This window comes from Sinohyriopsis cumingii, chromosome 2, assembly GCF_028554795.1.
Source record: "Sinohyriopsis cumingii isolate HCF-2022 chromosome 2, ASM2855479v2, whole genome shotgun sequence".
In the NCBI taxonomy this organism is placed as follows: domain Eukaryota; kingdom Metazoa; phylum Mollusca; class Bivalvia; order Unionida; family Unionidae; genus Sinohyriopsis; species Sinohyriopsis cumingii.
In genome coordinates, this window is record NC_142962.1 from 54714328 (window position 1) to 54741835 (window position 27508).

At 35.0% G+C, this 27508-nt stretch overlaps 1 protein-coding gene across 1 annotated transcript; it reads right to left on the bottom strand.

Moving 5' to 3' along the window:
- Positions 1-1823: 1823 nt before the first annotated feature.
- On the bottom strand, positions 1824-23978 carry LOC149804892 (sodium-dependent phosphate transport protein 2B-like). Its single transcript, XM_089945623.1, has 9 exons — positions 23484-23978; positions 14704-14877; positions 9275-9332; positions 8688-8819; positions 8183-8326; positions 7489-7680; positions 6447-6565; positions 5095-5266; positions 1824-4763 (listed from the first exon to the last, which is right to left on the bottom strand). The coding sequence occupies exons 1-9, from the start codon at positions 23529-23531 to the stop codon at positions 3847-3849; spliced, it is 1956 nt and encodes a 651-aa protein (XP_089801749.1). The 5' UTR covers positions 23532-23978; the 3' UTR covers positions 1824-3846.
- Between the last annotated feature and the right edge of the window lie 3530 nt (positions 23979-27508).

Consider the following 27508-nt stretch of genomic DNA (forward strand, 5'->3'; position numbering starts at 1 on the left):
ATAATACACTGTTCTTGCTATACTTGTCACCTCCTATTTATAAAAAAATCTCGACGTTCTCATGCTCTTTGGTGCTGCTGTAAATGTATTGGAATTTCACCATTTATTTTGATTGAATAATGGTTTCCTCTGGCTACAAGCAATTACAGGAATTGTCATGTCTCTTCTATTTCATAGGTGCATACATTTTTATTCTCGTTGTCTTCAAAGTCTTTTGAATTTTGCATACATCCTCCTGTTTGTCATACAGATTTAACTTTTGCTCCTAAAACAGGTCCGCAGTATCCTCTTCCTTCGCGTCTTTAAATTCGTAAACAACCGAATCTCATGACTTTATTTGCCTGTATTATTTGTCCGTGTTTCAATACTTCCCCGATGATGCTGGCTAGGTATCTAATTGCCATTATTGCTTAAAAAATAATTAAACTTTAAGGTTTTAATTTTGTAGTTCTATGGATATCATATAGGTCAGGGGTGCACAACCCATGGACAACATGCTAAATCCGGCCCGCGAATGTGTTCTGTCCGGCTCTTAGGGCAAATTAGAACAACACAGAAATCTGGCCTGTGAACAGTAATAATATTAAAGAAATTAATATTTGCGGCCCTCAAGTGGTCTTAGAAATTGTGTTTGAGGCCCTAGAGTGGTCTTAGAAAATGCAACCTGGCCCTTGCCGAAAAAGGTAATGCTCCCTTGATATAGGTTTTGTTAAACGTCAACCCATTTGCTGCTTACGTTTTGATTAAATAATTCCACATCCGACGACTGACTGTCCTATTTAACCTTGACACTACTAATGCTAAGAAGATATGCAATTTTTGATGTCTGTACTTGTCCCGTCAATCTTTAACATTCAAGATGTATAACTCTTCCCTCCTCATCAAACTTCATCGTTTCAGGCTTTATTTGCTTGAATATCTACGTAAAAACTTCCCATATGTCAATACTAACTTTGGGGCTTTACTCTCGGAGACATTACATATTTATAAAATGTATTTAGCACTGTCAGTATGTATTTGTATCCATCGTTATATCTCTGTCTGTCTGTCTGTCTCTCTCTCTCTGAAAAGTCAGCTAGGTTAGCCTTTTAAAACAATATGATGATGATATCCAGATGGTACTTTACACTTGACAAATTTTCTTTTGACGTGATTACAGGGCCAACAGAACATCCAGCCACATTTAGAACCTTTATTTTTAACATTGCTTCAATCCTTCAAAACGTACGAGTGATCCCGATCAATGTCAAAGTTTGCAACAAAACTCAGCATTAAACACAAATGTTCTGCATATTGAAAATAAAGAAAACGGTGACATCCTTTACAAGCCGTGCGTGCAGCTAGGTTTGAAACAGATTGCACACAGATTTGTTTTAAGTCTATTTGCATACATGACGTAATCTCTGCATGGAAGCAAATGCTAATTTGAGACTAAAATTTGCAAACAAGATTGAGGGTAAAAAAGGTTTTATTGTCTTCAAATTGATGAACAACACAAACGTACTCACGGCCCATTATATACAGATGAAAACAATTTTTGTCTAATCTCAGAAGTTTCTATCAATTTCAGTGAGAAAAATGATTCATACTGAAACAGAAAACTCTAAAACTGAATAATATTCAATTCCATGACTCAAGCCACTGTCATAAGGATAACATATCAATATAGTCAGCAAGAAAGTTCTTAACATTTTCAAAGATGAAGTTACCAAAGGGTCGTATGGTCTGCATAATAGTCTCTACTCTTTTAAAATGGATAAGCAAGAGAAAAAATGCCTATGAGGGAGTTAACACATGTAATTAAAAATGATATAAAAATTACAAAATGTACAAGGATAGTTTATTTAGCCAAACTGAAAATTGCCAGGAGAAGAACATAGCCTGATCTTACCACCATGAGATAAACATATCAAAATGAATACAGTAACATTGTCTATGTATCTGAATGATAAAACATTGTTTGTTTATTAATATTCAACTTTTGTCCAATGGCAATACCTACGGCAAAAGTGCATAGCATGGGTCGATCAAAATTATCGTCGAACGGATCCTCAAGTCTCATTAAACGTTTCTTCCGTTGATTATGGTGAGAGTGTCTTATGATATTTTCGTTGTTTATACAATGAAGCATAACATGGCATTCATTTTGTTTTTATCCATGCTTTACAAGACACCCTCAAAACACGTATTCTCTCTGAAATATTCGATTACACAGAAATAGCTTCGCATGAATGCCTGTATGATTATGATATTCCCAAATATCTAGCGCTAAATATAACTCAGTTATATAAGCTACTTTCGTTGTTTTTTTAATCATAGAGATTTTCAAACTCGTCAGTGAAGAACGATTATTGGTTCGTAGATAAACATTAGCAATTGTGATCATGTGTCTGACTTATCAAAGGTATCCATCAGAAGAATATTTTGTATTATATAGGTTATTCCTTACAGTGCTATACAATAGATGCACAAAATATTGTTTTACCTCGTTTAATAACGTGTGAGGTAAAAACCCATGAAAAACAAACAATATTTTCAACTGTGCTCCTGTTTTCCTTTTCTAAATCCTGCTTGTGTTTCGATAAAGACATCATAATTTTCTGCCCAGTCAGTCAGTCAATAATTAAGTATACGGGTGAATAATTTGCAAGACAAAACAAAATGCTTAATTCTTTACAGTGAAAACTAATGTTTATAATTTATGAAAGGCTTTAAGTGAAACACATAATTAAAGGTGGAAGAACATTGTTTTCTCTGTCGTAAAATATTTGACTAAGCATTCATGTTTTTAAAGACAACGTGATCTGAATCTCTAGGATATGTCCAGAATATTCTCGTATCATCTTCGCATGTTGCAGACAAACAACAATATTTAAATTTATGTGCAGATGGCAGTCATTTTAATCATACTAATTCTCATCGAATTCATCTAATATGCTCAATGTTACACACGCACGAACAATGCTCATGTTTTGATCGTAAAGCCTGATTACAGAGAAAGAAGCAAAACAGGCAGAGACAGACTGAGGCAATGCTGATAAATAGAGAGTACACAAAAGTATATAGAGAGAATGGCCAAAGCGACTAAGAGAAGATTTGAGATATCAGAGAGAGAGAGAGAGAGAGAGAGAGAGAGGGACTAGAAAGGTAGTGGTGTATGATAATTCATAACATTGTGACACTAAGAAAAACTATTAAAAAAATACCTCACCTGGGTGGAGCACTTGTGAAATATCATTGATGACTTTCGACTTGGGAAATAACGATTTCACAACTCGGTAAGGTTGCAAAACCAATGGTCATTTGCTTTCGTTATCTAGATGTTATATGTAGTCATAATGCTTGTTGCTAGCAACGTATTTACTTCGGGATATCACAGAATCCTCTGGTGACTATTCGTGCCACCAATCTCTGAGAATCGCATGTTTACGTTATTGTCATATACCGATTCTAAGAGCAGAAGAGAATCCACAGAAAACGGTACATAATTGTATTTCATTGCTCACATATTTGGATTGATTGAAAATCCACTTTCGAGACTAAGAAATTGGTACGTACCTATATTTCGCTGATCAGACATTTGGGCTGATTACTTCATTCATTATCGTATCAGTTAACAAAGTTTTGGGTGTTATTTTCATCTTACATCCCAGTCCTTCTGCATACATACATACATACATACATACATACAAGTTTGCATTCAACAATTTTGATTAGACGCTGATAATGTATCTTCTCCTGTGTCCTTTCTTGTCCACGAGTGCTTGATCAGAAAATATATTTCCTCCATTATTTTGTATTTGTTCCTCCTATCATAATCAATACTTAGGCATTGATTGACCACGTTTATATCTTTGAGTCTTTCGTCGTAGAATTCACATCTGAAAGTCCATCATCGTTCATCTTAACTTCTTCTTCCATGTAAATGCCTTTGCAACATCCCAGTTTGCGGCAGCATGCACAGTTTCCGGTAGCTCGCATGAAACATCTGTCATACGGTGCAAGAGAACGAAGACACTCTGGTAAAAATTTCCAGTTTCGCAGTTTCTTTGGCAAAAGACTCGGTTTCTTGGACTGAATCAGTTTGATAGCGAAAACAATATGAAATAATGCCGCAAATGGAACCATGACAGCCGCCAAAGCGATCCAGCTGATGCTTGAAAGCGCAAAGCACACACCTGGCAGCACGAAGAACATCAGAACAAGGTAGGCTAAGGCAAACCATCTATACTTTGCTGTCTCTATTCCCAAAAATTTTGCCAAGTTGATAGGAGGTCTAAAAAACGGCAATGGATAAAACAAGGCAATCCCAGATATATTGAAGAAGAGATGACAAAATGCTACTTGTAGCGCATTTGCGACCTTGTCACTGTCTTGTGCTAAAGCCGCCAAGATTCCCGTGGTTGTGGTGCCAATATTAGATCCAAGAGTCAGAGGGTACATACGTTCCAGGCTGATCACACCCATTCCAACCAGTGGTGTCAAAGATGACGTAAATACTGAGCTTGATTGGACGAGAATAGTGAAACCTGCGCCAATGACGATGGCAAGATAACCAGTTAAGTAGCCGAAGAATTTCCCAGGAAAGCTGGCATTAACAAATTTTCTGATGACTACAGCCATTTGTCCTTTGAGAAGAGAGTGTAGTATTTTGACGATTCCAACAAGACAGCAACAAAGAATAGAAAGAGACAGGAGAAGAAGTATGGCTCCAATTGCTGTGTCACTCCACGAGTTGGATATGTCCTCAAAGAGGAACTCGCCTGAAATAAAAAATTATTTGTTTGTCAAGAATAGCATTGACCATTCAAGCTATTAAATTTCAAGTATAGATTTAAATTAATCTTTTGATGCATTGAGACTAAGAGCGGTCAATAAAGTAAACATATATTGTTGTGGTAATACTAATTTTACAAATAGACAGCAACAAGATCGACAAGGACTGATTTATTATAATACTGATGATGATGAGTGTGTGTTATTGTTGTTGGTGTTAACGATGTTGATGGTGAAAACCACAACAGTATTGATCGGAATACATCGTTACGGAAGATGAAATAAAATCGACTTGTATGCCCCCATCGAACGCATTACATTTTTTCTTGCACTCCTTCTGCTGAAACCACTCGGCTGTAATCGTTCCGTTGATTTCAACCAGTCTCGTCTGATTTAAGTAGTACTTGGTCTTGTCACAGCAATGCTTTATAATACTTCCTGTAGAATTCTCTTTCCCAAGAGCAATTTTCTCAATCACGTTCTTATCAATCTGTAAGGAGAGGAACGTATGAAGAATTTAGTCAGGCATGATTCACATCCATGTAAAGACAGGCAGATAAAATAACAATCAAAATATATGTGAACTGTGGACCTCTGGGTTAGACTTAAATCCATGTTCTTATCACATCTAAAACATATTTGCTATCGTATCATCACAATCATCGTCATCATCATCATCATACTGCATTTTGAAAATATTCACACCAAAACTATTTCAGAAAGCACCATCCTGGTTATGCCTGAAGTGAAAAGACTAGCTGCAAACTTTTACCATCCGTTAAATTCAACTATGCAGATCGAAAGTTTCAGATTAACAAAGCTGAAGATGAAAATCCCGATTCAGAAAATTACTATTGAACATACGTATTGTCAAGTAGGGGTTATAAAATAGGAAGAAGTAACCACTGAAGTTACGAAAGGATATTTTCAACTCGGAGGTATGGAAAGGGATATTTTTGACTCGGAGTTTTGGAAAGGGATATTTTTGACTCAGAGTTATGAAAGGATATGTTTGACTCTGAGTTATGGAAACGGATATATTTGGCTTGAAATTATGAAAACGAGAGTTTTAATTTATGCATAGTCAATCAAAGAAGACAATGATGGGGGATTAGGTAGGTATTACAGTAGTACTTGTAGAGTGGCATATGCATGTAAATCCTCTTTTCTTAAACATTATTTCAGCATAAAGCTATTAAAAAGGCAATTGAAAATTCTGGAGTAAAAATATAAAAAGATGATCATTTGAGGCATACATACGACATAAATGCCAAAGAAAAAGGCAATACGTATTTTACCTCGGATGTATAGCACACACCAGATCAAACACCTGCAACTGGAACGGACTATATTTTGGCCGGGGGGTGGGGTGGGGTATTAAATGCAGGAAAATATGTATCAGATATAATAACAACAATAATATTAATAAGAAGTTGAATAATAGTGATGATAATAATAATAATCATCATCATCATCATCATAAAAGATATAGATTTATATTCCTAACTCATTCTTTTTACTGATAGATGTTGCTTTGAGAACGACAAAAATAAAGGATAACTACTTCTCTAAAGTAAAGACTTAATCCTTACAATGACCGAGTCGTTACTTCAAAACAAACCGGCTGAAAACGAACTTGTTCGTTGTAAATAGGGTTGACTATTACTAACCTGTATAATCAGTGACGTAAATGGCTTTGTAATCTTCTGCAAGAAGTCTTGATCAGTGCCTTTTTCTTTATTCAAATCCATGCTGTCAACTGCGGCCTTGCTGAAGCGTTCTAAGTATCCTATAGTGTAATATTAATTAAAATGACAATTAAAAACTCATATTAACAATGTTAATGTCTCCAAATTGATATTTATATGGAATTCGAGATTTTCGTGGTTTACATAAAATACATTGGTTAAATCAGGTAACGTTTAATGTCTTGCAGTCATTGAAATCTTCAAATTGAAAACGTAATATTCCCAGTTTGATGGCAATTTGTGAGTCTATAGCAATAAATTAGTATCGGGCATACGACAAAACATTTAAATCACTCCACGTGGACGAGGGGTGGTGGAGTGATGTCGACTTTTAGAATGAATTTTCCGTTTCTGATCAATCTCTGGTACACAAAAGTGGAATATCCCATTAGAGTCATTTAAGATCCTCACGCTCTAAAGTTTAGTAAAATGCTCTAAACTATAATTTAAGGAGTAAAATATTCTTTTTTAAAAAATCATCGTTAAAGTCAGATGTTATTGTATGAACAATCGGTAAAATAATATTCATATTACTACAAAAAGTGATGTTCAAAAGTAGCGAGACTATCACATACATACTTTCATACACCCTCACACGCTCTCTCTCTCTCTCTCACACACACACACACACACACACACACACACATACACACACACACACACACACACACACATATATATATATATATATATATATATATATATATATATATATATATATATATATATATATATATATTTATCAGAAGCTTCTCATATTGTTTTCTATTAATATTTTTGAAAGCATGTTGCTGAGAAAAGACTTTATGGTTTTTGCAGTACTTCTAGTTGGCTATGATTTTTATTGTGGCAACAAACTGTTTAAAGTAAGCTAGAAAAGCATAGCAATACATAGATAAATGGAGGTTTTGGAGAGGGGAGGGGTGAATATATATCCTCTGTCTTTGTTGCATAAAACCGTTACCTGTTGCTATTTCTAGTGGCAGTAAGACGATGACTGTGAGCCAATTAAACATGTCGTGAACTGTTGCACCTGCAAATGCTCGCCTGAAGTCGTTTTTGTCAGTGATCTGTCCCAGCGAGACAATGGTATTGGTAACAGATGTTCCGATGTTAGAACCCATGATAATTGGGACGGCGACTGTCACGGTCAAAACTGAAGTATTTTAACAAAAGAAAAACTAATTTAGAATTATAAAATTACTTTGTCTGTCAATTAATGGCAACGACAAGTTCTAAAATGTGGATGGTCGTTTAAAGGAACGAAACTCACTAAAACAGAGGACAATATTATATGGAGTTTACTGCCCTTTTTATAGCGCGATATATATATATATATATATATATATATATATATATATATATATATATATATATATATATATATATATATATATATATATATATATATATATGACCGTTGTACGCCATTCTAAAGTGTGTTCCTTCCCTGATTGTTACAGAACAAGCATAACATGGTTTCATTCTCAAATGTTAGTCAATTAGATTGCACAAGTGTAGCTCAAGACGTACTTTAAGTTTAACATACTGAATACAGCCGATGCCATCTTGAACATATTAATCTTGTGTTGGCAAAGAGGTTAAATCGTCATAGACTGAACATGATCGACCCAATAATGTGCATGACGTTCACTTACTTTTCTCTGCCACCATGCTGACCACTATGGAAGTAGTAGTGGAGGAACTCTGCAGAAGAACAGTTGCTAGGACGCCAATCATCACCCCGGCAACAGGGTTAGCCAGAATTGTGTTGTCCCGGAATACTTCACCTGCCGCTTTACCTATCAAGATGGACGCAACACGATTAGATGACTATGTGTGGCGGTTTCTTCGTTCGATTGGGAAAGGCCTATTCTCACTTAAACCATGTTTGTGAAATTTTATTACTTGAAGACAAACACAGAACCAGTCGTCAAATTGAGGATATCTTTGTAAAACACAGACATAATTAATTAAAAAATATTTTTTTAAAATAACATTGTCTTTGACATTAAAACTTTGAGTGATTTCATCTTTATATCTGACACACTATTTCTAAGTAAATGACCTTTTACGTATATTCGTTATTTTGAGAAATACAAGTTATGTATTCTTAAAACGATAATTTATATTAGAAAAGTCCAAAACTATGAACCAGTTTACCTCCCAGCAGCTTGAAAGCGTCACCGAGAAAACCAAGGGAGCATATGAAGAGATAGAGAAGACCAAGCAGTAGGAGAAACTTCCCAATGTAATGCCACAAAACACGTTTGAACTTCCCACAAGTAGACAGTTCTGAAAGTATAATAACGTGCATGGTGGATGATAAAGCGAAGACAGTAACAGCAACATTCCGATACATTCGTACTTATTTCTTAAGGCCATGCTTTATTTTTGTCTTCATTACCATCTGTTATACAGGCCCTAATCTTTGTTTGCGTACGAGTAAGGAGAACAACATGTTCGCTTTCCAGATTTAACTCTATTTATCTCTGGCCGTTGTCAATGATCAAATGAATATAAATACTATAGATCTAAAATATTTTATAAATTAGTTCACAAAATCTGCAAAATGGATTCACCAGTATTGAAAATGTTGGTGTAAATTTCATATTAAGTCAAATGATCAAGGGGCTTCCATATATTTTTGCAGAAATTATTCTTAAATTTACAATGACGGTTTTGTGCTATTATGTGGTTGCCAGACTGCTGAAAAAATATAATAAATGTGAACACGTGTTACGGCTTACCGCTGAATGGCGTGAAATCGACTTCTAATTCCGGAAGTGCCCATGGATCCTCGCCTTCCTGAAGGTACGAAAAATAGATTAAATAAAAAACAAAAAAAAAAAAAAGAAAATAATTTAGCTTAGTAAATTTTGCTTCATTTTCCTTTTAATATATATATATATATATATATATATATATATATATATATATATATATATATATATATATATATATATATATATATATATTTCAACCAGCGCACTACGAATAACTTAATTTTGGTACAGCACTATCTATTCAAACCAGTCAGATTGTACACATGATACTGTAAGTTCTTTGTTTATTATATTTTCTTAAACTATTACTTAAATATTTGCATAATATTTAAAACAGCAATTAAATATATTAATTTTGTAACGAGGTGTAAGAAAAATGGCGGAAAAATAATTACGTCATTTCTTAGATTTTGTTTGCACGATTTCTAATGTCAAATGAAAAGCATTTACTTTTTAGCTTTCGCAGTTGTTCCCCTTTTAGCTGCTAAAACTGTAATATATCACGAGAACACGTGAAAATCTTGGAAATCCAGAAATTCTCACTGCGCTCTCGACACGTTTTCATGGGAAATGACAAAATTAAGTATATATACCTTTTTAACTTTTTAGCATCAAGGTTGAGACGCTTCCGTTTGTGATGATAATTGCAGCTTCGATATAATCGTTCTCAACCAGCACTTAGTCTTTTGTATCTCTTTTATGTTAAAATCCCCTTTCAATGATGTCGTGATTTAGCTCAATGTAGATAATTTTTGTTAATGATGTCTCCCTTTCCAAGTGACAGTTAAATCTGGTAGGTACTCCCTTTTTTAGGTTCCATACATTACTTATGCTTGTTACTTGTGTAGATTTTTGACACACATGTACACGTACGTTACACAACTAAACGTGTATTCAGTATCATGTACAACACTCGTGCATCGCATGTACAAGTAGTTTTGTTTTTGTTTTTGTTTCTTACACCGGAAACACGCACGTTTGACCTATTTGACTTATTTGAATAAAACATCGTCTGTATGAACTAAAACTATTTATATACGTCTTTTGGAGTTCATTAGCCTGTAAACTTTTTCATTTAAACCAGACTTGTAAGAGGGGTTATTTGAAAGTATAAATATATAAGTAGAGCATACGACAAGGATAACAGTTTAAACTTAAAGGATTATATAGTAAACTGCCATTGTGAATTGCATTAACAAATAAATGTATGCAAATGGAATCTATGTTCAGAATGAAAGAGACGAAGACATATTTTGCAAATGAAAACTTTCGCTGTAACTTGGGTGGTTTTTCTTGAATGCAGGTCAGTTCCAGATAAAGGTTAGGGATTATTAAGCAATATACTTTCATGAGGTCGGATATTGACTATGTCGTCATCAGTATTTATCTTGAGTCTATGGGGGATAATATTTGTTTAGATGTAGATGCTAAAGAATAATGTTTTTTTTAAAAAAAGTTAATGTATACAAAAGTTCCAAATTTCATGTTTATGTGGGTATATATACTAAAGTTTTAATGTACTAAAAATGATTTAATTTCGTGGATTTTGAGTAGATGCGATACAACTGGTTTATATTAAGAATCAAGCACACTGCAGTGTCACAAACCACAGCAACACATGTTAGAGACTAGATTTGAATTGTATCTGCCTGCAACTGGTGTAAATATCGACATGTTGTGACGAGATGCTTTGAGACAAGCGTATACTTTCTGAAAGCAAGTTAAGTACTTTGGCAATAGATGGCCCGAAATTGCAAAAGATTGTATCGATATCACGTATCCGATTGAAGTTTCCACTTTTTAATAGGAAGAGTCTTCTGACTTTTTTCCATCGTAAATAATTATTATTATTAGGATTGTCATTATTAAGCTAGTTCGTTTATTATTCAATTTTACCAGTCAGGCTTATAATATGAAGGAATGCACAATGAAACGGACCAACACACAGAAGTAGGTGAATATAAGTTGGTACGTACTGAGTAGGCGTAAGAATTGCGAATATACAAATTTACACCGGAGGATAATAAAAGATCATAGCATGTCATAAAACATATATAAGGATTTTACTAAAACAAGGAATGGAAATACAAGGTGCAAATTGCTAAAAAGAATCGAAGTTACTAATGAATTAGATTTCTCTTTACTGTTTTTATTTCACTAAACAATAAAACAAGCAGCTTCTTTGCCGATAAATGACAAATCTCCCCAAATTAGAGGACTAAATGACTACACAACAAGTCAATATTTGATTTATCTACTACCCTACCATATTGAAATATATTCTATGCATGTCAAGAAAATAGTACGAAATATACATCAATAAAAGAACAGTCTTTCTGTCAGTGTCCATACAGTACAGCTGAGTGCTTATTTTGTCACAGTAAGGCTTTAGAAAATGATGAAATGTGGTTTCCAGTTTGGTTTCCAATTTACGTAGTTTTACCACTGATTTTAAAACCGTCGGCTTGTCACCCTAATGAAAATGTGACATTGTGACATATGTGATGTATAGTTTGCAGTTGGGCTCGCCTTATAAGCGAGTACATACGGTATGTAAATTTTAATTCCACTTGCATTAAAAGCTGCTTCAGTCCAATAGCTCGAGGCCAGGTTCAAAAAGTTTTCTTGTGAAGCATCTCTACGTGTCTCATTAGACCACAAATCATCCAAGTGAAGACAACGCCACATTTTATTGCAAGGTACGACTGTTTGCGACCGTCCTTCATTCGATATGTAAGATAATGATACCATTATAGATCGACACAAATATGTAAACATATAATCTATTAAAGCTATCATTCGAACATGATTATGCACCATTACATAGTAGCACAGGAATAACTGCATCTGCTGAGATTGATACATGTAATACCCAGCACTGATGATATTTCAACAATGCGTACCAACTTTTCATAACATTTTCCAAGGGTTTTAGTAATTTACATTAACATTTCTTCGAAACTGGTCAACATATTTTGTGTATCTATCTTGCATTCTTCCGAGTCGTTTCCCTTTTACGTCTTATTCATTTGCAAGAGCAAGAAGATATCGAAGGCAATATTGCCTGCGGACAATGAACCAGACAGACTTTATAACACAATTGATTGGTATGTTTTGTCGTAACAATGAACTAGATATTGCTTGCATTATGTACCCGATATATGTACATATACAAAAATTGTCACACTTTCGTGGGTTGGGTGGGAGGGTAAGAAAGAAAACAAGAAGCTAAATCGTCTTTCCTTACTCCCCGACCCACCACAAGAAAGTGTGACAATTCTTTTCTCCCTTTGGGGGCGGGGGGGGGGGGGGGGGCGGCAAAAATCAGCGATATTTTAAAGTAATTTTATTCTATTCAGATTAGGAAAAAATTGGTTAAATAAACGGCTTCGATGATACGCATAAAGTTTCGTATACTAAGGCCTACATATTATTATCATAAAGACAAATACTGAATATTGGCAGACATCGTCGACAATGACTATCGGGAGCTAAGGCCTACTGACGTTTATCATAAAGACAAAGACTGAAGATGGGCAGACATCGTCGACAATGACTATCGGGAGCTAAGGCCTACTGACGTTTATCATAAAGACAAAGACTGAAGATGGGCAGACATCGTCGACAATGACTATCGGGAGCTAAGGCCTACTGACGTTTATCATAAAGACAAAGACTGAAGATGGGTAGATATCGTCCAAAATGACTGTCAGGAACACAGCGAGTTTCTTAAAAATCACTTGTAAAGTCAAAATCGAAGCAAGTTACCACTAGAAAGTTCCCTCTTTTGAAAATCCTACATATTTCTATTTTGACTTATGCCTGTTAAAGTAGGTGTATAAAGTGCATACTTTGTTGGGTTTGTTTAGAGTCATAACTAACATAGTCTTCAGGTTTTGTTTTCTTCACATTTAGTTCTCCGGTACGCTCCAAAACAATTAAAATATATAAAAAGATAAATAAAATAAAGATTTTAATGGTGCACTGTATATAATTTTGTTCTGGCAGCCAGCGAACATATGACCATTCTATATTCTTAGGTTCATGTTTTATCTGTCTCTTTCACTCAGCCGATGTGGTATTTCAACTGAAAAGTTTCCAGTATTTTAAAATATCCTAATAGGAAACTAAATACGCTGGGATTTCCGCGTAGTATGTCAAGTAATTACATAATTCTTTTTAAAATTCTCATGAACTACTTAGGTTTATTTTGTTTTCATAAACAATAAATGAGAATGAATGTATAGCCAAGCATGCAAAGTGATGAAAAAGAAGAAGAAGAAGAAGAAGAAGAAAAAGAAGAAGATGATGATGATGATGATGATATCCTTGGCGAATGTTTACAATAGTACAAGAAACAAAGTTACGATTTTACTGTTGATATTTGCATGTTACTGATCTACTCACGTCATGCAAAAATCTGTTATATCTATAACGTATTATGCAGCACTTGACAACCATACCCTAATATTTTACTGCAGTAATTCATCTACAGCTAAGTACGTAACCAAATAATATAGTGATATTTTACTCCTCGCATCTCAGACTTTGTTATATGTGGCTACTTAGCTGATAGCTTTTCTCTGTTCCAATATATTTGTAATACAATGTTCTTTGCTGATAGCGTCTTCCTTATTCCGTTTTATTTGTAACACGGAAAGCTTTTGTTGTCAGCCCTATTCTTTATTCTGCTATATTTGTAACATGGGGTTATTTTGCTGACAGCTTTGTCTATATTCCATTATATTTGTAACATGGGGATTTTTTTCTGGGAGCCTTTTCTTTTTTACATTATATTTGTAATATGGGCTATTTCGCTGGTAGCCTTTTCTTCATTCTATTATATTTGTTGCATTGACTTTTGTTTATTTCATTGTATTTGGACTGCTCGGTTGCCTAGTGGCTAGAGCGTCCGCCTCGGATGTGGGAGGTCGTGGGTTCGATCTCCAAAGACTTACAAAAATGGTACTAACAGCTTCCTCGCTTGGCGATCAGCATCAAGAGGTTAGTGTTATGATTGATCGGCCTGGTGTCAGGATAATGTGACTAGTTAGGACATCATGCTACATGTCAGCGACACGATGCCCCAGTGCTAGACATCAAAATAAACTGTTACACTGCAGGTATCCTAGCGATATGACTGAAAAATTGTTAAAGCTACGTTAAAAATCCAAATCACACACACAACGTTATATTTGTAGCATAGGGGTTCTTTAGATGATAGCCTTTGCTTGATATTAATTTAAAAAAATCGTTTAGTATTAGGGTTGAAAATCTCGGTAAATAATAAAGATGCATATAAGCGGATCAGGTACCCATTTCTAAATTGTATTGCTCTATCATAAATACTCGATTGTGCATAATTTGGAAAATGTCTTATGTTAGTTGGATACCTCGATGCTGCATGTTGCAGATCCATCAAGCTGACATCGTTTGCTTGTGACAAGAACCATCTCTGCGTCCTTTCTTGTTGACCCTTCAGCACCGGGATGAATCTCCGCGCCGTTTTCGTTTGACTTTTCAGTATCATGGTCAAAGGCAATGTTGGTCTGACCTTGCTCGCTCACCTATAAAATAAAACAACTTTAAAAAACGATTCTGGGGTACAGGGTAAAGTTTATTTGTTTAAATATATGTACACAATCTTCGTGCTCAGGTACAGTCTTATACGTTCAAATATATGCTATTTTTCAAAGCGGATACACTAATTAATACATAGAGGCCAAAGTGTCTAATACGACATGAGAATAGTTAAGAGACACACCTAAACACATCAATACATGGTGATAGGTTAGTCTTTTGGTGAACTACCTTATGATGTTTACTTGCGGTATACCGAATAAACATGGTTATGTTTCATTTGATGATGGTAAATATGCTAATGATTCTGCTCCTGACGGTGATGCTGACGATAAGAATGATCATCATCATCGTCATCAACTTTATCATTATCGCCGTCGTGATGATCTTGATAATAATAATAATAATAAGAAGAAGAAGAAGAATGATAATGTATATTAGTGGTTTGGTGATCAAGCACTGTATGGTGATCAAACACTGATGGATAGGTGATTGGTTCAACTGAAGAAAAATAACAACTATGTTCCTTTTCTCAAGCTGCCATCTTTCAAACGAAAAGGCATTTTTCACATATATGACAGAATATATGATTTAGAGAAAAACAAACATTTTTTGTTCCAACCAAAAATCTCTGTCTGTCAGATTATAAAAGCATACACTTATAGCGTCGAATTAATGTCCGTCAATAAATGTCACTCACTGGAAATGCATGTCTCTATAACAGATGCCTTCTATGATGACAACAAGCCCATCAGTATTCTCACGGCAAAAAATGATGTCAGTTAGATGGTACAGGCCTAGTCATACAAAAGATGCCTGGCCGAGTCGTACAAACGACTTATAAAAATGGCGCAATCAGGTGCCTTGCTTGGCACTCAGCTTTAAGAATTTAGTATTTGGACTGGTGTCAGGATAATGTCTGCGGCATGATGCCCCTGTGCGAACATCACTATAAACTGACACACTGAAAACATCTTAGCGATAAGTTTTAAAATTGCTAAAGCTACGTTAAAAATCAAAATCACACAGACAGACAGACACGATATCCATCGTATTACTCGCGAGACATTACCATTACAAGTCCAAGTAATATGTAGTTTTTTGTTTCTAATAATAACATTGTTGTTTCGCTCATTGAGGACATTTTTTAAATAAAATAAAATTCTAATAAATCTCATAAAATTCATGTGTTAGACTAAGGAATCTGTTACGAACATATGCTACCACTAAATGGAAAATGATCTGAATGCTCTAAATCGGATATAACAAAATATTTTCCTTTGCATAGCGTGTGTATCGGAATCGGTAGAACAACCCTATTTGTTCAGTGACAGAGGTCGCTGGGCTATCATGTGTTAAGCGTGTATTATTATTATTTCTGTAAGTTATCGCGTAAAACAGGACAATAACGATAATCGGCTGCGCATATTTGACAGCAGGTAAGTGCACTTAACTTGATATCTACGAACTATGTATGATTGTATAACTTCCTTTGTTTAAGATATGACACCTAGTGCTATCTTGTATGTATAGCTTAATTTGGTGATCATATTTGAATTTAATCAAAATGATAGCGCAGTCCAAAAGTCTATCATGTAAAAGTTACTTTAAAGATTTTGATCTGGCAAACTATGCCCCCGACCCCAACCATTCAAGGTGTTATAAGCAGGTATTGAAATACTGTTGAAGGTGTCATCTTATATAATCTTCATTCATTATTCTTGTATCTATTTATGCCCTTTATTTGTTAACAGGGTAACCAGTGTAAAAAGGTACCAATTTTAATTTTTTTATAAGTATGTTTGGTTTACACCTATACTAAATATTCCTGAATCCACTCTGCGAAAAATGGCCGTCAGTATTTAGAGGTGACGCCATTAATTTTGTAATAAGACAAAATTTAAAATATAAGTACTCTTACATCCGTAAAGTGGGGGGGGGGGTTACAGTCGTACAAATAACAATTTACCTTGAATTCAACATAAATGATCTAATCAGTCACAGTACCTCGTTGACGTACAAAGCATCAAACTTGACATGGCCTTTTGCCATCAGAGACAGTGTGCCATGCATCAAAATCCTTTGACATCAACAAAAATCGTCCCATGTTATCTTTTTACTACATACATTTAAATAAACACGCATAGCGACATGTTTTCGGGCTTTTGTTGCTTCTGCGAACGTTGCACTGGAATACAATATTTGCTGACTATACCCCAGATAACGTATTAACAATCGACCAGAAGAGTTTTTTTTTATTGTTTGTTCTTTTATATATACACTACAACTTTTACTTTTTTTCTTCAAAAGCTGTTATCTAATTAAAAACTAATAATTTTCGATATAACAGTATACTTACTTAATACAAAGAAGAGGGCATATGAAGATGTCCAGCTACATGTGTATCAGATATCACCCAGTTGCTATTGCAGGTGAAATGTATGTATATGAAAATGCATAAAAAGAGATTTCTTCCTAAAAGTAACATGGTCACCGTGAATACATGTACATATATATCTATATATTAGCCGTGTGTGTGTTTTGTGTGTATGAAACTTAATATGTTATAACATCTCATCTATCTGTCACTTAATTAAATAATCTAACCATTTTACTTTATTATTTCATTTATTTTTTCGTGTCTTTCCATTCGCAGTTCTTTGTTCTTTTCTTTCTGTTCGTATGCGACCGCTCCGGTGGCATATGTGGTTAGAACGTCCGCCTCGGATGCGGGAGGTCGTGGATTCGAACCCCAACCGAGTCATACCAAAGACTTATAAAATGGTACTAGCATATGCCTCGCTAGGCGCTCAGCATTTAGAGGTTATTGTTAGGACTGGTTGGCCTGGTGTTAGGATAATGCGACCGGGTGGGACATGCTACACGTCTGCGGCATTATGGCAGACATCACTATAAACTGTCACACTGCTGGCATCCTAGCGATATGACTGAAAAATTGTTAAAGCTACTTTAAAATCCAAATCGCGCGCACACACACACACACACACACACACACACACACTTTGTATGTAAATTTTATTTTAGGTTAATTACCATCTTGAACTCTACGAAGAAGAGTTCAATTTTATTTTACCAGCCCTAAAATCCCTTCTTTTAATGTAATTTTTGTCAAAGCTTTTACAATATGTCAAGGCATAAAATGTTTAAAGATTCGATAATATTATTACATGATACTATAAAATCATGACATATTGTTACGAGTTCAAAATGATTACTGGTGTGTATTTCGATAATAACTTAAAAATAATAGCTTCATATATATCGATTCTCCGGTCTGGCATTTGCTTAGTAAATTAACTTGGAGATATTTTTTGCTCGTATGATTTAGGGTTTTAAGTACTCCAGTTTGCATTCTAATCGATTCGTATACTAAAAATATCACACAGGTTTTATTTATCGGATTGATGTGACGTGATGTGATGTGATTTTGATTTTAACGTAGCTTTAACAATTTTTTAGCCATATTGCTACGATGTCTGCAGTGTGGCAGTTTATAGTGTTGTCTAGCATTGGGGCATCATGCTGCAGACATGTAGCATGATGTCGCACCCAGTCACATTATCCTGACACCAGGCCGACCAGTCCTAATGATGAACGCCAAGCAAGGCAGCTGTTAGTACCATTTTTGTAAGTCTCTGGTATGATTCGGCCGGGGATCGAATCCACGACCTCCCGCATCCGAGGCGGAAGCTCTAACCACTAGGCCACCGGAGCGGTCTTTATCTGATTGAGCTCTATGATATGATAGTGATACATGACAAGAAAAAAATGAATTGTATGCAATAAGAATGAAGGCTTCATTATTATGCATGATATTTTCCATTTTATTCTTTCTTCCTATAACAGTTTCCTCTTTTGTAAGATACATTTATGCAGAAAGAGTACGTCGGACACGAACAGTTCTCTATCCTTTCTTCATCGAGGCACTCAGGAAAGGTAAAGCAGCCTTCTTGAAATATGACAGAAAACAGCCTTCTTGAAATATGACGGAAAACAGCCTTCTTGAACTATGATAGAAAACAGCCTTCTTGAACTATGACAGAAAACAGCCTTCTTGAAATATGACAGACTGGTTATAAATAGAACTGAATATGTTGCTAAATGATGCACTGCGTGATGTAGACATAGTGACTATACATGATTGATAGGGGTCGTCATGCCGAGGCCATTTTAATCTGCAGACGATTATTAAAATTATGTTCTCTATCTGAAATATTTCCGGTTTAACAAGAAAACTATCTAATGAACGGTCTAATTAGGATTGTAGTGATTTTATTTATTTTTTCTGCTTGATTTTATTACTTTTTCTCTGACCAACACTTGGGTCCATGATATAATCGACATAAGTGGTTTCACATGTTACAGGATTGTCAAAGATAAAGACATTAATGCAAAACTTTTTTCTGGTGGTATTTGCCGTATATGTAAAAAAAACCCACATAATACGTGATTTCAACTTGAGAGTAAATTATATAAAAAAATATTGTCTAGTTGAAATTCTCCCCTTGCTTATGAGCTATATTCAGGATGGCCTACTTTTTGATGTATATTTGTCACTTAACACTCGTTAATACATGAGAAGCTGACTTGTTTACCATTAGAGAAAACGAATAGGCACATGCCAGACTTATGTATCCAAGTCACCCAGTTTTTGTTGTTGTTATGATTTCAATGCATATACCTCAATATAGCCTGATATTATTATTGCATATGATAGTTCTAAGCAGGAAAGGACTTAGCAAACGTGGGGCCCAATTTGGATCATTTCGGTGGGGTCCCCTTGTGAGCACTGCATTTGGAATTAAACATTTTAAACAAGTTTTATATTGAACTTATACTTTACTTCCATCACTTTAAAATTACTTTCTCTAGAAAGATATATTTTAAAAAATTACTCAATCGCTGGGTCCCTTTGATCGCGGGGCGGCCCTGATACTAAGATCAATGAGAAAAATATTACTGATGTCAAAGATAGAGATTTAGGGAGAAGAGTAAATAAAGACAGAAAGGACCTAAATCACAATGGCGAGAATTGACTGGAATTTTGTCATTTATCTGGAATGAGGATTGTAATGGTCGATGTGGAGATGGTAAACGTATTTTAATCTTTACATGTACACAAGATAAGTCTAATACAACCATTCAGTACGTCTGGGGTCGGCAACCAACGGCACGCGTGCCACAAGATGGCATGCCAATAAGTTTTATGTGGCGCGCGAAGGGCAGCCAAAAATGTTCATTTTAATTTTTACTGTCTTACTGGTGGCACGCGATTGTTCTTTTTGCAATTAATCCGGAAAAGAGTGGCACGCTAATTTACATAGGTTGCCGACCCTTGGACTGCATACTCTAAGATCAGTCATTATTTTTTATTCTTATAACATGTAATCTTCCATGGAAGGAAATAAAGATGATGATGATGTATAATTACCTTCAGAACTGTTACTAAAATTAGATCTGTTCATCAACAAATGATATTTCACTTTGATCTAGATGACCCCATAACCAACACAACCGATAACAATGAAAATTATTTCTCTAATATATATATATATATATATATATATATATATATATATATATATATATATGGGAGGAAACAGAAATAATTTGTTTTGGTACAAAATGTTAGCTCTGTACTATCAGAAAATCTAATGCTATATTTACAATGATGTAACCTAATCAACTGAATACCGCACTTAAAGTTTCTCATGGGGAGCATTTGTGAATCAGCACAGACGACGAAAGTAGATCAAAATGATGTCTATTACTGAAGTGATCGCTTTTCTGTCAACCATCAACCTCGGTGTGATGTAGATTGTAAAGCAGCAACATGTAGCGCATTTGATGCACTTTTAAACTTCGGATATAATAATATGGCAGATAAATTAGTTTTATGTTTTAAGCATAACAAGGCACAAAAGCAACGCATACAGAGGAAAGGTAAAGGCAAGTTGTGAAAAAGCGGTCAGCTTATTACGGTGATAGGAAAAAAATCTCCTAAACATTGCCAATAAAAATGTAAAAGCACTATTGGATAAACACTTGACAGGCTTATAAAACTTTTACAATATTTTTTTTTTTTTTTTTTTTTTTTTTTTTTTTTTTTAAATATTTATTGATTGTATTCAGATGATTTATTCTTATATCATGTAATCTTCCATGGAAGGAAATAAAGATGATGATGATGAAGCACCACGCACGGAATAATTAACTTCGCCGAATGGTATCAGTACTTTTCCGAGTTATTTAATATACAATATGAGATGGAACAAAATTTTAGATTAAACAAAACAAACAATATTCGCCGTGAACATTTGTACGGTAAAATAACTAAATCGGAAGCGCAACATGCCTACAAAAAAGTATAAAGTCGGGAAAAATAAGGTGGAATTTATGACTTTACGAGTGATTGTTTTAGGAGACTGGAAATATTTCTTGACACCCATTCATAAAAAGGGAAAAATAAATATACCTGAAAATTATAGAAAGATTAGCCTTTGAATGGTCCTCAACAAAATATTTACCTTCATTTTAAATGAGAGGCTAGAAAGCTGGATCAAAGAAATTGATATTTTAGGTGCAGAACAAGCTGATTTTAGACGTGGGTATTCCACTGTAGATAATATATTTATTCTAGGCACGTTAAACAAAGTGGAATGTTTGATTCTACTTTTGTTGAATATTAAAAAGCTTATGAACGTATAGACATGCTTTATCATAAATTGGTAAATGAAAATATTAGCAGTAAAATGACTACGATACTAATAGCCATATATCAAATGTTCAAGTTTGTGCAAAATGTGTAATGGCTTGATAGAAATATTTAACTGCCTAGCTGATGTAAGGCAAAGTTCTGCTTTATCACCTATTTTATTTTTATCATTTCTAAACGATCTAAAGACACACGTTTCTAACCAGAATAAATGTGTAAAACTTTGAATTTGCTAATTTATTTGCACTGTTGTATGCAGATGACTTAATTGTAGAAACCGCCACTCAACTTCAAAGAATTATAAATAAACAAAACTAATACTGAAACATCTAGAGATTAAAGATAAAGATAGTATTATTCAAAAAAGAGGATATTTGAAAAGAAATGAAAGTTGGTATTTTGGTGATTTTGTGATAGAGACAGTATTTTGTTATAGATATCTTGGTTATTGATTCTCTTCTATAAGCTCGTAGCATATCTGTCCAAAAATAAACTCTAGCTGCACAAGCGGCAAAGACACTCTATAGTTTGAAGACTGACTCAATCGGTTTGGTAAACTGTCTAGAAAAACTCTATTCCAAATATCTGATACTAAAATAGGACCAATTTTGAATCTTGGGTTGGAGGTCTGGGCTTTCCACAAAGCAATTGTCATTGAAGCTGTTCATATATTATTTTGCTAATATATTATTAGTATTACAAAAAAAAGCACCAAACGTCTTTATCTATCTTAAGTTGGGTATCATGCCATTGCAAGTAGTAAATTATAAAATAATTCTTAAGTAATGGATAAGATTTTTAAAGATGTTTGATGATAGATTCCCCACACAAGGCCATAACCTACAATTAACGAGGGGCAACCACTATGGCTTTTGGTAAAATAAAGGAATACTACAGTTTTCATCCGTAATGGGAGAAGTTTGGATATTTCAATATTCAAACAACGTTACAAAGATATTTTTCAAAAACATCTAAATGGATAATTAAATTAAGAAGAAAAATTTGCGATTTTGTAATAAGGTCAGAAACAGTCTGATTTGTTAATACTATATAGATCATTTAAACTCTTCGTACAGTGTTAGCTGGCTATGTATATTCAGAAACGGAAGCTTTTCCACAATGGCATACATATAGGTAGGTATAAAAATATCCCCTATGCTGAACGAATGTGCCCATTGTGTGCATATAGAAGAGGAGTTTCACTATGCTGTCAAATGTCCTAAGTATGATAATTTGAGAAAGGCTTATGTAGCATTATACGTTCATTGTAATGCATATGACAAGAAGTTTTATAACGCTATCCAGAGAATCAATACTAATATTAACATCCTTCATAATGTTTGTTGTTCATCAGGCAAAATCTTTAAAAACGAGACAATCAGTGTTAATCCTAGAATCGTTCTGTTTTGTGTTTGTACCATATTTGTAATACATGCATGCAATTTGGAAAGATGGCCTATGTTACAAAAAAGATAACTACTACTATTACTACTAATACTACTACTACTATAGTGTCAGATTATTACTCCCGAAAGTCTTCAGTTTTCCGTTTTTATTAGGGCTCAGGTTACTTAATATTTTTCAATATTTTACCTAAACACGGTTTTCAGTTGTGTATGTTTTTAATTCATTGCCCACAAAATTTGATATCAATCTGCATTATTAATACCAAAAATAAATGTCTTTGTTTATTCTAAAATATACTGATTTTTTATGTCAGCTCTGCAAGTCGATTATTTAAAATTCTGAAATTAGGGACTCTTCTGCTCAAATTTGTTATTGTTTTAATTAAAAAAAGCATAAAATGCAATAATGTAACCGTTTAAAAATTTGTCAAAGTTTCACAAGTTGACTCACCAAAGTATTTTCACGGCTAACGCTGAGTACCCTCTCATGCTTTGTCATTTTTCGGATCACACTTCCAGCGGTAAGCAATACTTCTTTATACAACAATCTATATTGTATAAGTAGTCGATGTTTTCTGTAACAATTCGCAGGTAGTATCCCTACAAGTATATCTTGAAATGTATTTGGTCACTAAAATAACATCACCTGTCTGGAAGGTAAGAAAAGCAGTATAAATTTCTCCAGTGATGACTTGATCAGTTAATGATAAGTTTGTCTCAAAATACAACGGCTTCATATCATGCTGATCATTATATTAATTTTACCTCCAGACAGTATATGTACCGTACTGGACAATGTATTCCTGTGGTGGCCTGACGTCATGATTGTCGAAATAAAGATAATATGTCAGTCTCTAGAGACAGCTTAAAGGAAACGTTTAGTCCCTCTTGGCCAGTCATGTATTTTACTATCATGTCGGTGAATATATTGCGAGTTGGAGTTCCCTCAGTCACCGTATGAATCTGTTTAAAACGCGCACCAACTACTACCATTATAGAGTACGATCCAAATCAATTGTCACATAATGTGTCGGTAGTTTTGCTGACACTGACAAAGCGTAGACACTGGCTGGACAGCATATTATGCTAGAGCAAATCTGGGTCTATGCATTTTCAATATGGCTGCATGCACGACACGGAAAGATACAATGTTACTTTCTTAATGGGCAACTGCATACCTGCCAATTAATCATCACCAGCCAGACAGAACAGTACAAAACATTTGTCCCATAGATATATGTCATCGGCTTGGAACTCGCATTTTCTTTTCCATTGTTATTATTTTATTTGTATACCTTAACACTGCTCCGGTGGCGTAGTGGTTAGAGCATCCGCCTCGGATGCGGGAGGTCGTGGGTTCAATCCCCGTCCGAGTCATACCAAAGACTTACAAAAATGGTACTAACAGCTGCCTCGCTGGGCGTTCAGCATTAAGAGGTTAGTGTTAGGACTGGGCGGCCTGATGTCAGCATAATGTGACTGGGTGGGACATCATGCTACATATCTGCGGCATGACGCACCGGTGCTAGACATCACTATAAACTGCCACATTGCAGACATCATTGCGATATGACTGATATGAGATACGTTAAAAATCCAAAGTCACATCACATGTATACCTTAACAGATGACTGGGGAATTTCTTGATTCGGATAATACGGTGCATCGAAAAAGTCATCTATCTCTTAGGGAAAATAAACAATATGTCTAAGTTTTAAGCTTTAAGTGAGAGCGCCGATGGCCTAAGTGGTTAGAGCATCCGCCTTGGATGCTGGAGGTCGCAGGTTCGTACCAAAGACATAAAAATGGTAATAGCAGCTGGCTCGTTTACGCATAACATTAAGAGGGTAGTGTTAGGACTGGTTGGCCTGGTGTCAGGATAATGTGACTGGATGGGACATCATGCTACATGTCTTCGTCATGAGGCCTCCAGTACTAGACATCGCTATAAACTGCCTCACTGCAGACATCGTATGACTGAAAAAGTTTTAAAGCTACGTTAAAAATCCAAATCACAAACAAGCGCGTGTTTTCAATGAATAAAGTCACAAGAATTTACTTTTGATATTGCAAATGTGGCCATACGATACGGACGCTCCCATATGGTGTAACTGAAGGATGAATTTCGAAGTACATGAGGGACTATAACTCTGTTAATATTTGCTGGAAAATGGTTTTAGCGTTTTTTGCGTTTAACGCCATTTTTTTAGCAGATGGGAGGCTATACATGGCGGCCAGCATATTTGGCGGAAGAAGAAATAACCGACTCACAAGATACTACTAACACACTTTCTCACATATTCACGTTGGCCGAGCAGAGACTCGAATCAACGCGGACAGAAATAAAATAGCAGTGATCTTTAAAGGCTAGCGCGGCCTTAGACCACTCAGCCACCCAGAGTTCCGCCGGAGAACGGTCATAGATAACCTAGTTCCTGATATGGTAAATCTTCATACCAAATGTTTTTTTATACTTGATATCCTTTGAAAGTTATTCCAAAGGAGGCCACATCTCCATAACATGTTGCAAAGAAGTAATAAAAATCAACCCGTGACCTAGGTCTTTTTAATGTAAAGTCTCATACCATTTTTTTAATTTCAATTCATGAAATGTTTCAAAAGATATAAAGCGGAAACGAATTTAGCGATTGTGACGGGACGGAAGGCCATGAGCGGCGCTGTTTATTTACTCAGTCCATAGATATTGTGGGGCATAAAAAAAATAGTCGTTGCACGCATAATTTGCCCGTCTGAAATCACCAATTTGGTTCCGTGTACGACACGTACAAGATTTACTTGTCACTCGTAAGGTCGGATGTATCCTGTGCTTTATCTTGTTCACCCACACTAAATGAGATCTAAATGTAACAGCAGCCAGGCCACCGAGAGCACGTGATTTAAGTTGCTATCACTTACAAATCAAAAGAATGTAAATAATGTTTACATTTATAATGTTTGCAAACTAATGGAAAGCCTAAGATTTCAAACAATGGCTGATGGTAATTAATGGGTTGCTTCCCCTGTTTACTGAGAGATTTACGCGGATAATACTAAGACAACGAGACAACTGTTTAATTACGATTAATCTAAACAAAATTCTGACTCAGAAATATAAACTTTTGTTGGATATCAAGGATGCGCTCTTTTTCTATTGTTATGTAGCATCGATAACAGACGCAGTTTTCATTCATTTTACTACATTTTATATTCGCTGACCGACCAAGAGGGACCTTAATGTAAAAATATTGGATCACAAACTTAAAAGAAAATAAAAAACAAACAAAAAAAAAACTTTATTGCTGTCGCATTTTGTACCATAAAAAAAATAAAACCCAAGAAAATAAAAAATGTCAGTCAGATCCTACGAATACAGGTTTTGATGGGCTGTTATGGTGTCAAATATGACACTATGCTACACTTATAAATCAATAAACTCTGCATTAGATGGTTGTTATGGTGTCAAACATGACATCGTGGTACGATTATCAATCAATAAATACTATCATTTAACATTATTTGTGAAGATTACATTTTGACTGACATTCAGAGAGCTTAACTGTATATAGTGTTTTAAAATAGCAAGGAACCATCGAGAGAACAAAGGTACAGAGGTTTTAAAGTAGGCACGAACATCGCCCGAAAAACACACACAAGTTGAAAGCATAATTTCCAGGGAGAGATGCTATTGTTGCTATAGTTAAGAAATTGAATCTGAATTATGTGATTTGAGTTTAGTTTACTTTTGGATGATATGAAAGTGACATAAGTTAAATGCATGAATGGTTGGAGATGGGAACAATGAAGCAATTTGTTACGGTCAGCCGATCTTTTTTTGTGTGGAGGCTAATTGATTTCGATATTTGTAGACATCAAGATATTTTGCGACTAATAAATTTCGCATTTCTCCTGTTCGTCGACTCTTAATTTATTTCACATTCTCAGATAGATGTCCATATGTAACATACTTGATTCCTATTACAAAAGAGCATTTCCACTTTTAATAGAAAGTTGCTATCATGTGTTTGGACGTCTCATGTTGGGCTAATGCTAGTTCACAATTACACAAAATATTTTCCAATTTTTCATGCATTAACTATTTTTTTTAAAAATTATTTGGTCATTTGAATCTAAACTGACTAAAAGTTGTCCGTCTACACGCGAGATGAGTGATCTTGTTACAGTAAAAAAATCTGACTTCGTGCATGCGTTCCTTGATAACCTTCACCTGGAAATGACCTGCAGACAAGCTACCCAAATCAGGTAGCGGTCGTGCGGTCTAGAGAGCACACATGTTGTCCCCAGGGCAAATAGTTGTTTGGTTATTATGGGTTCAACGCAAGTTTTCAGCACACCATAGGCTATACAGGAGAACCAGTATATTTCACGGCGAAAGAAACCGGAAAAATCCCGGGAAAAACCTACGACTCCCAGGCAAACAGAGTCTTGGCAGAAATTTAGAATTAACCGAGCTGCGTA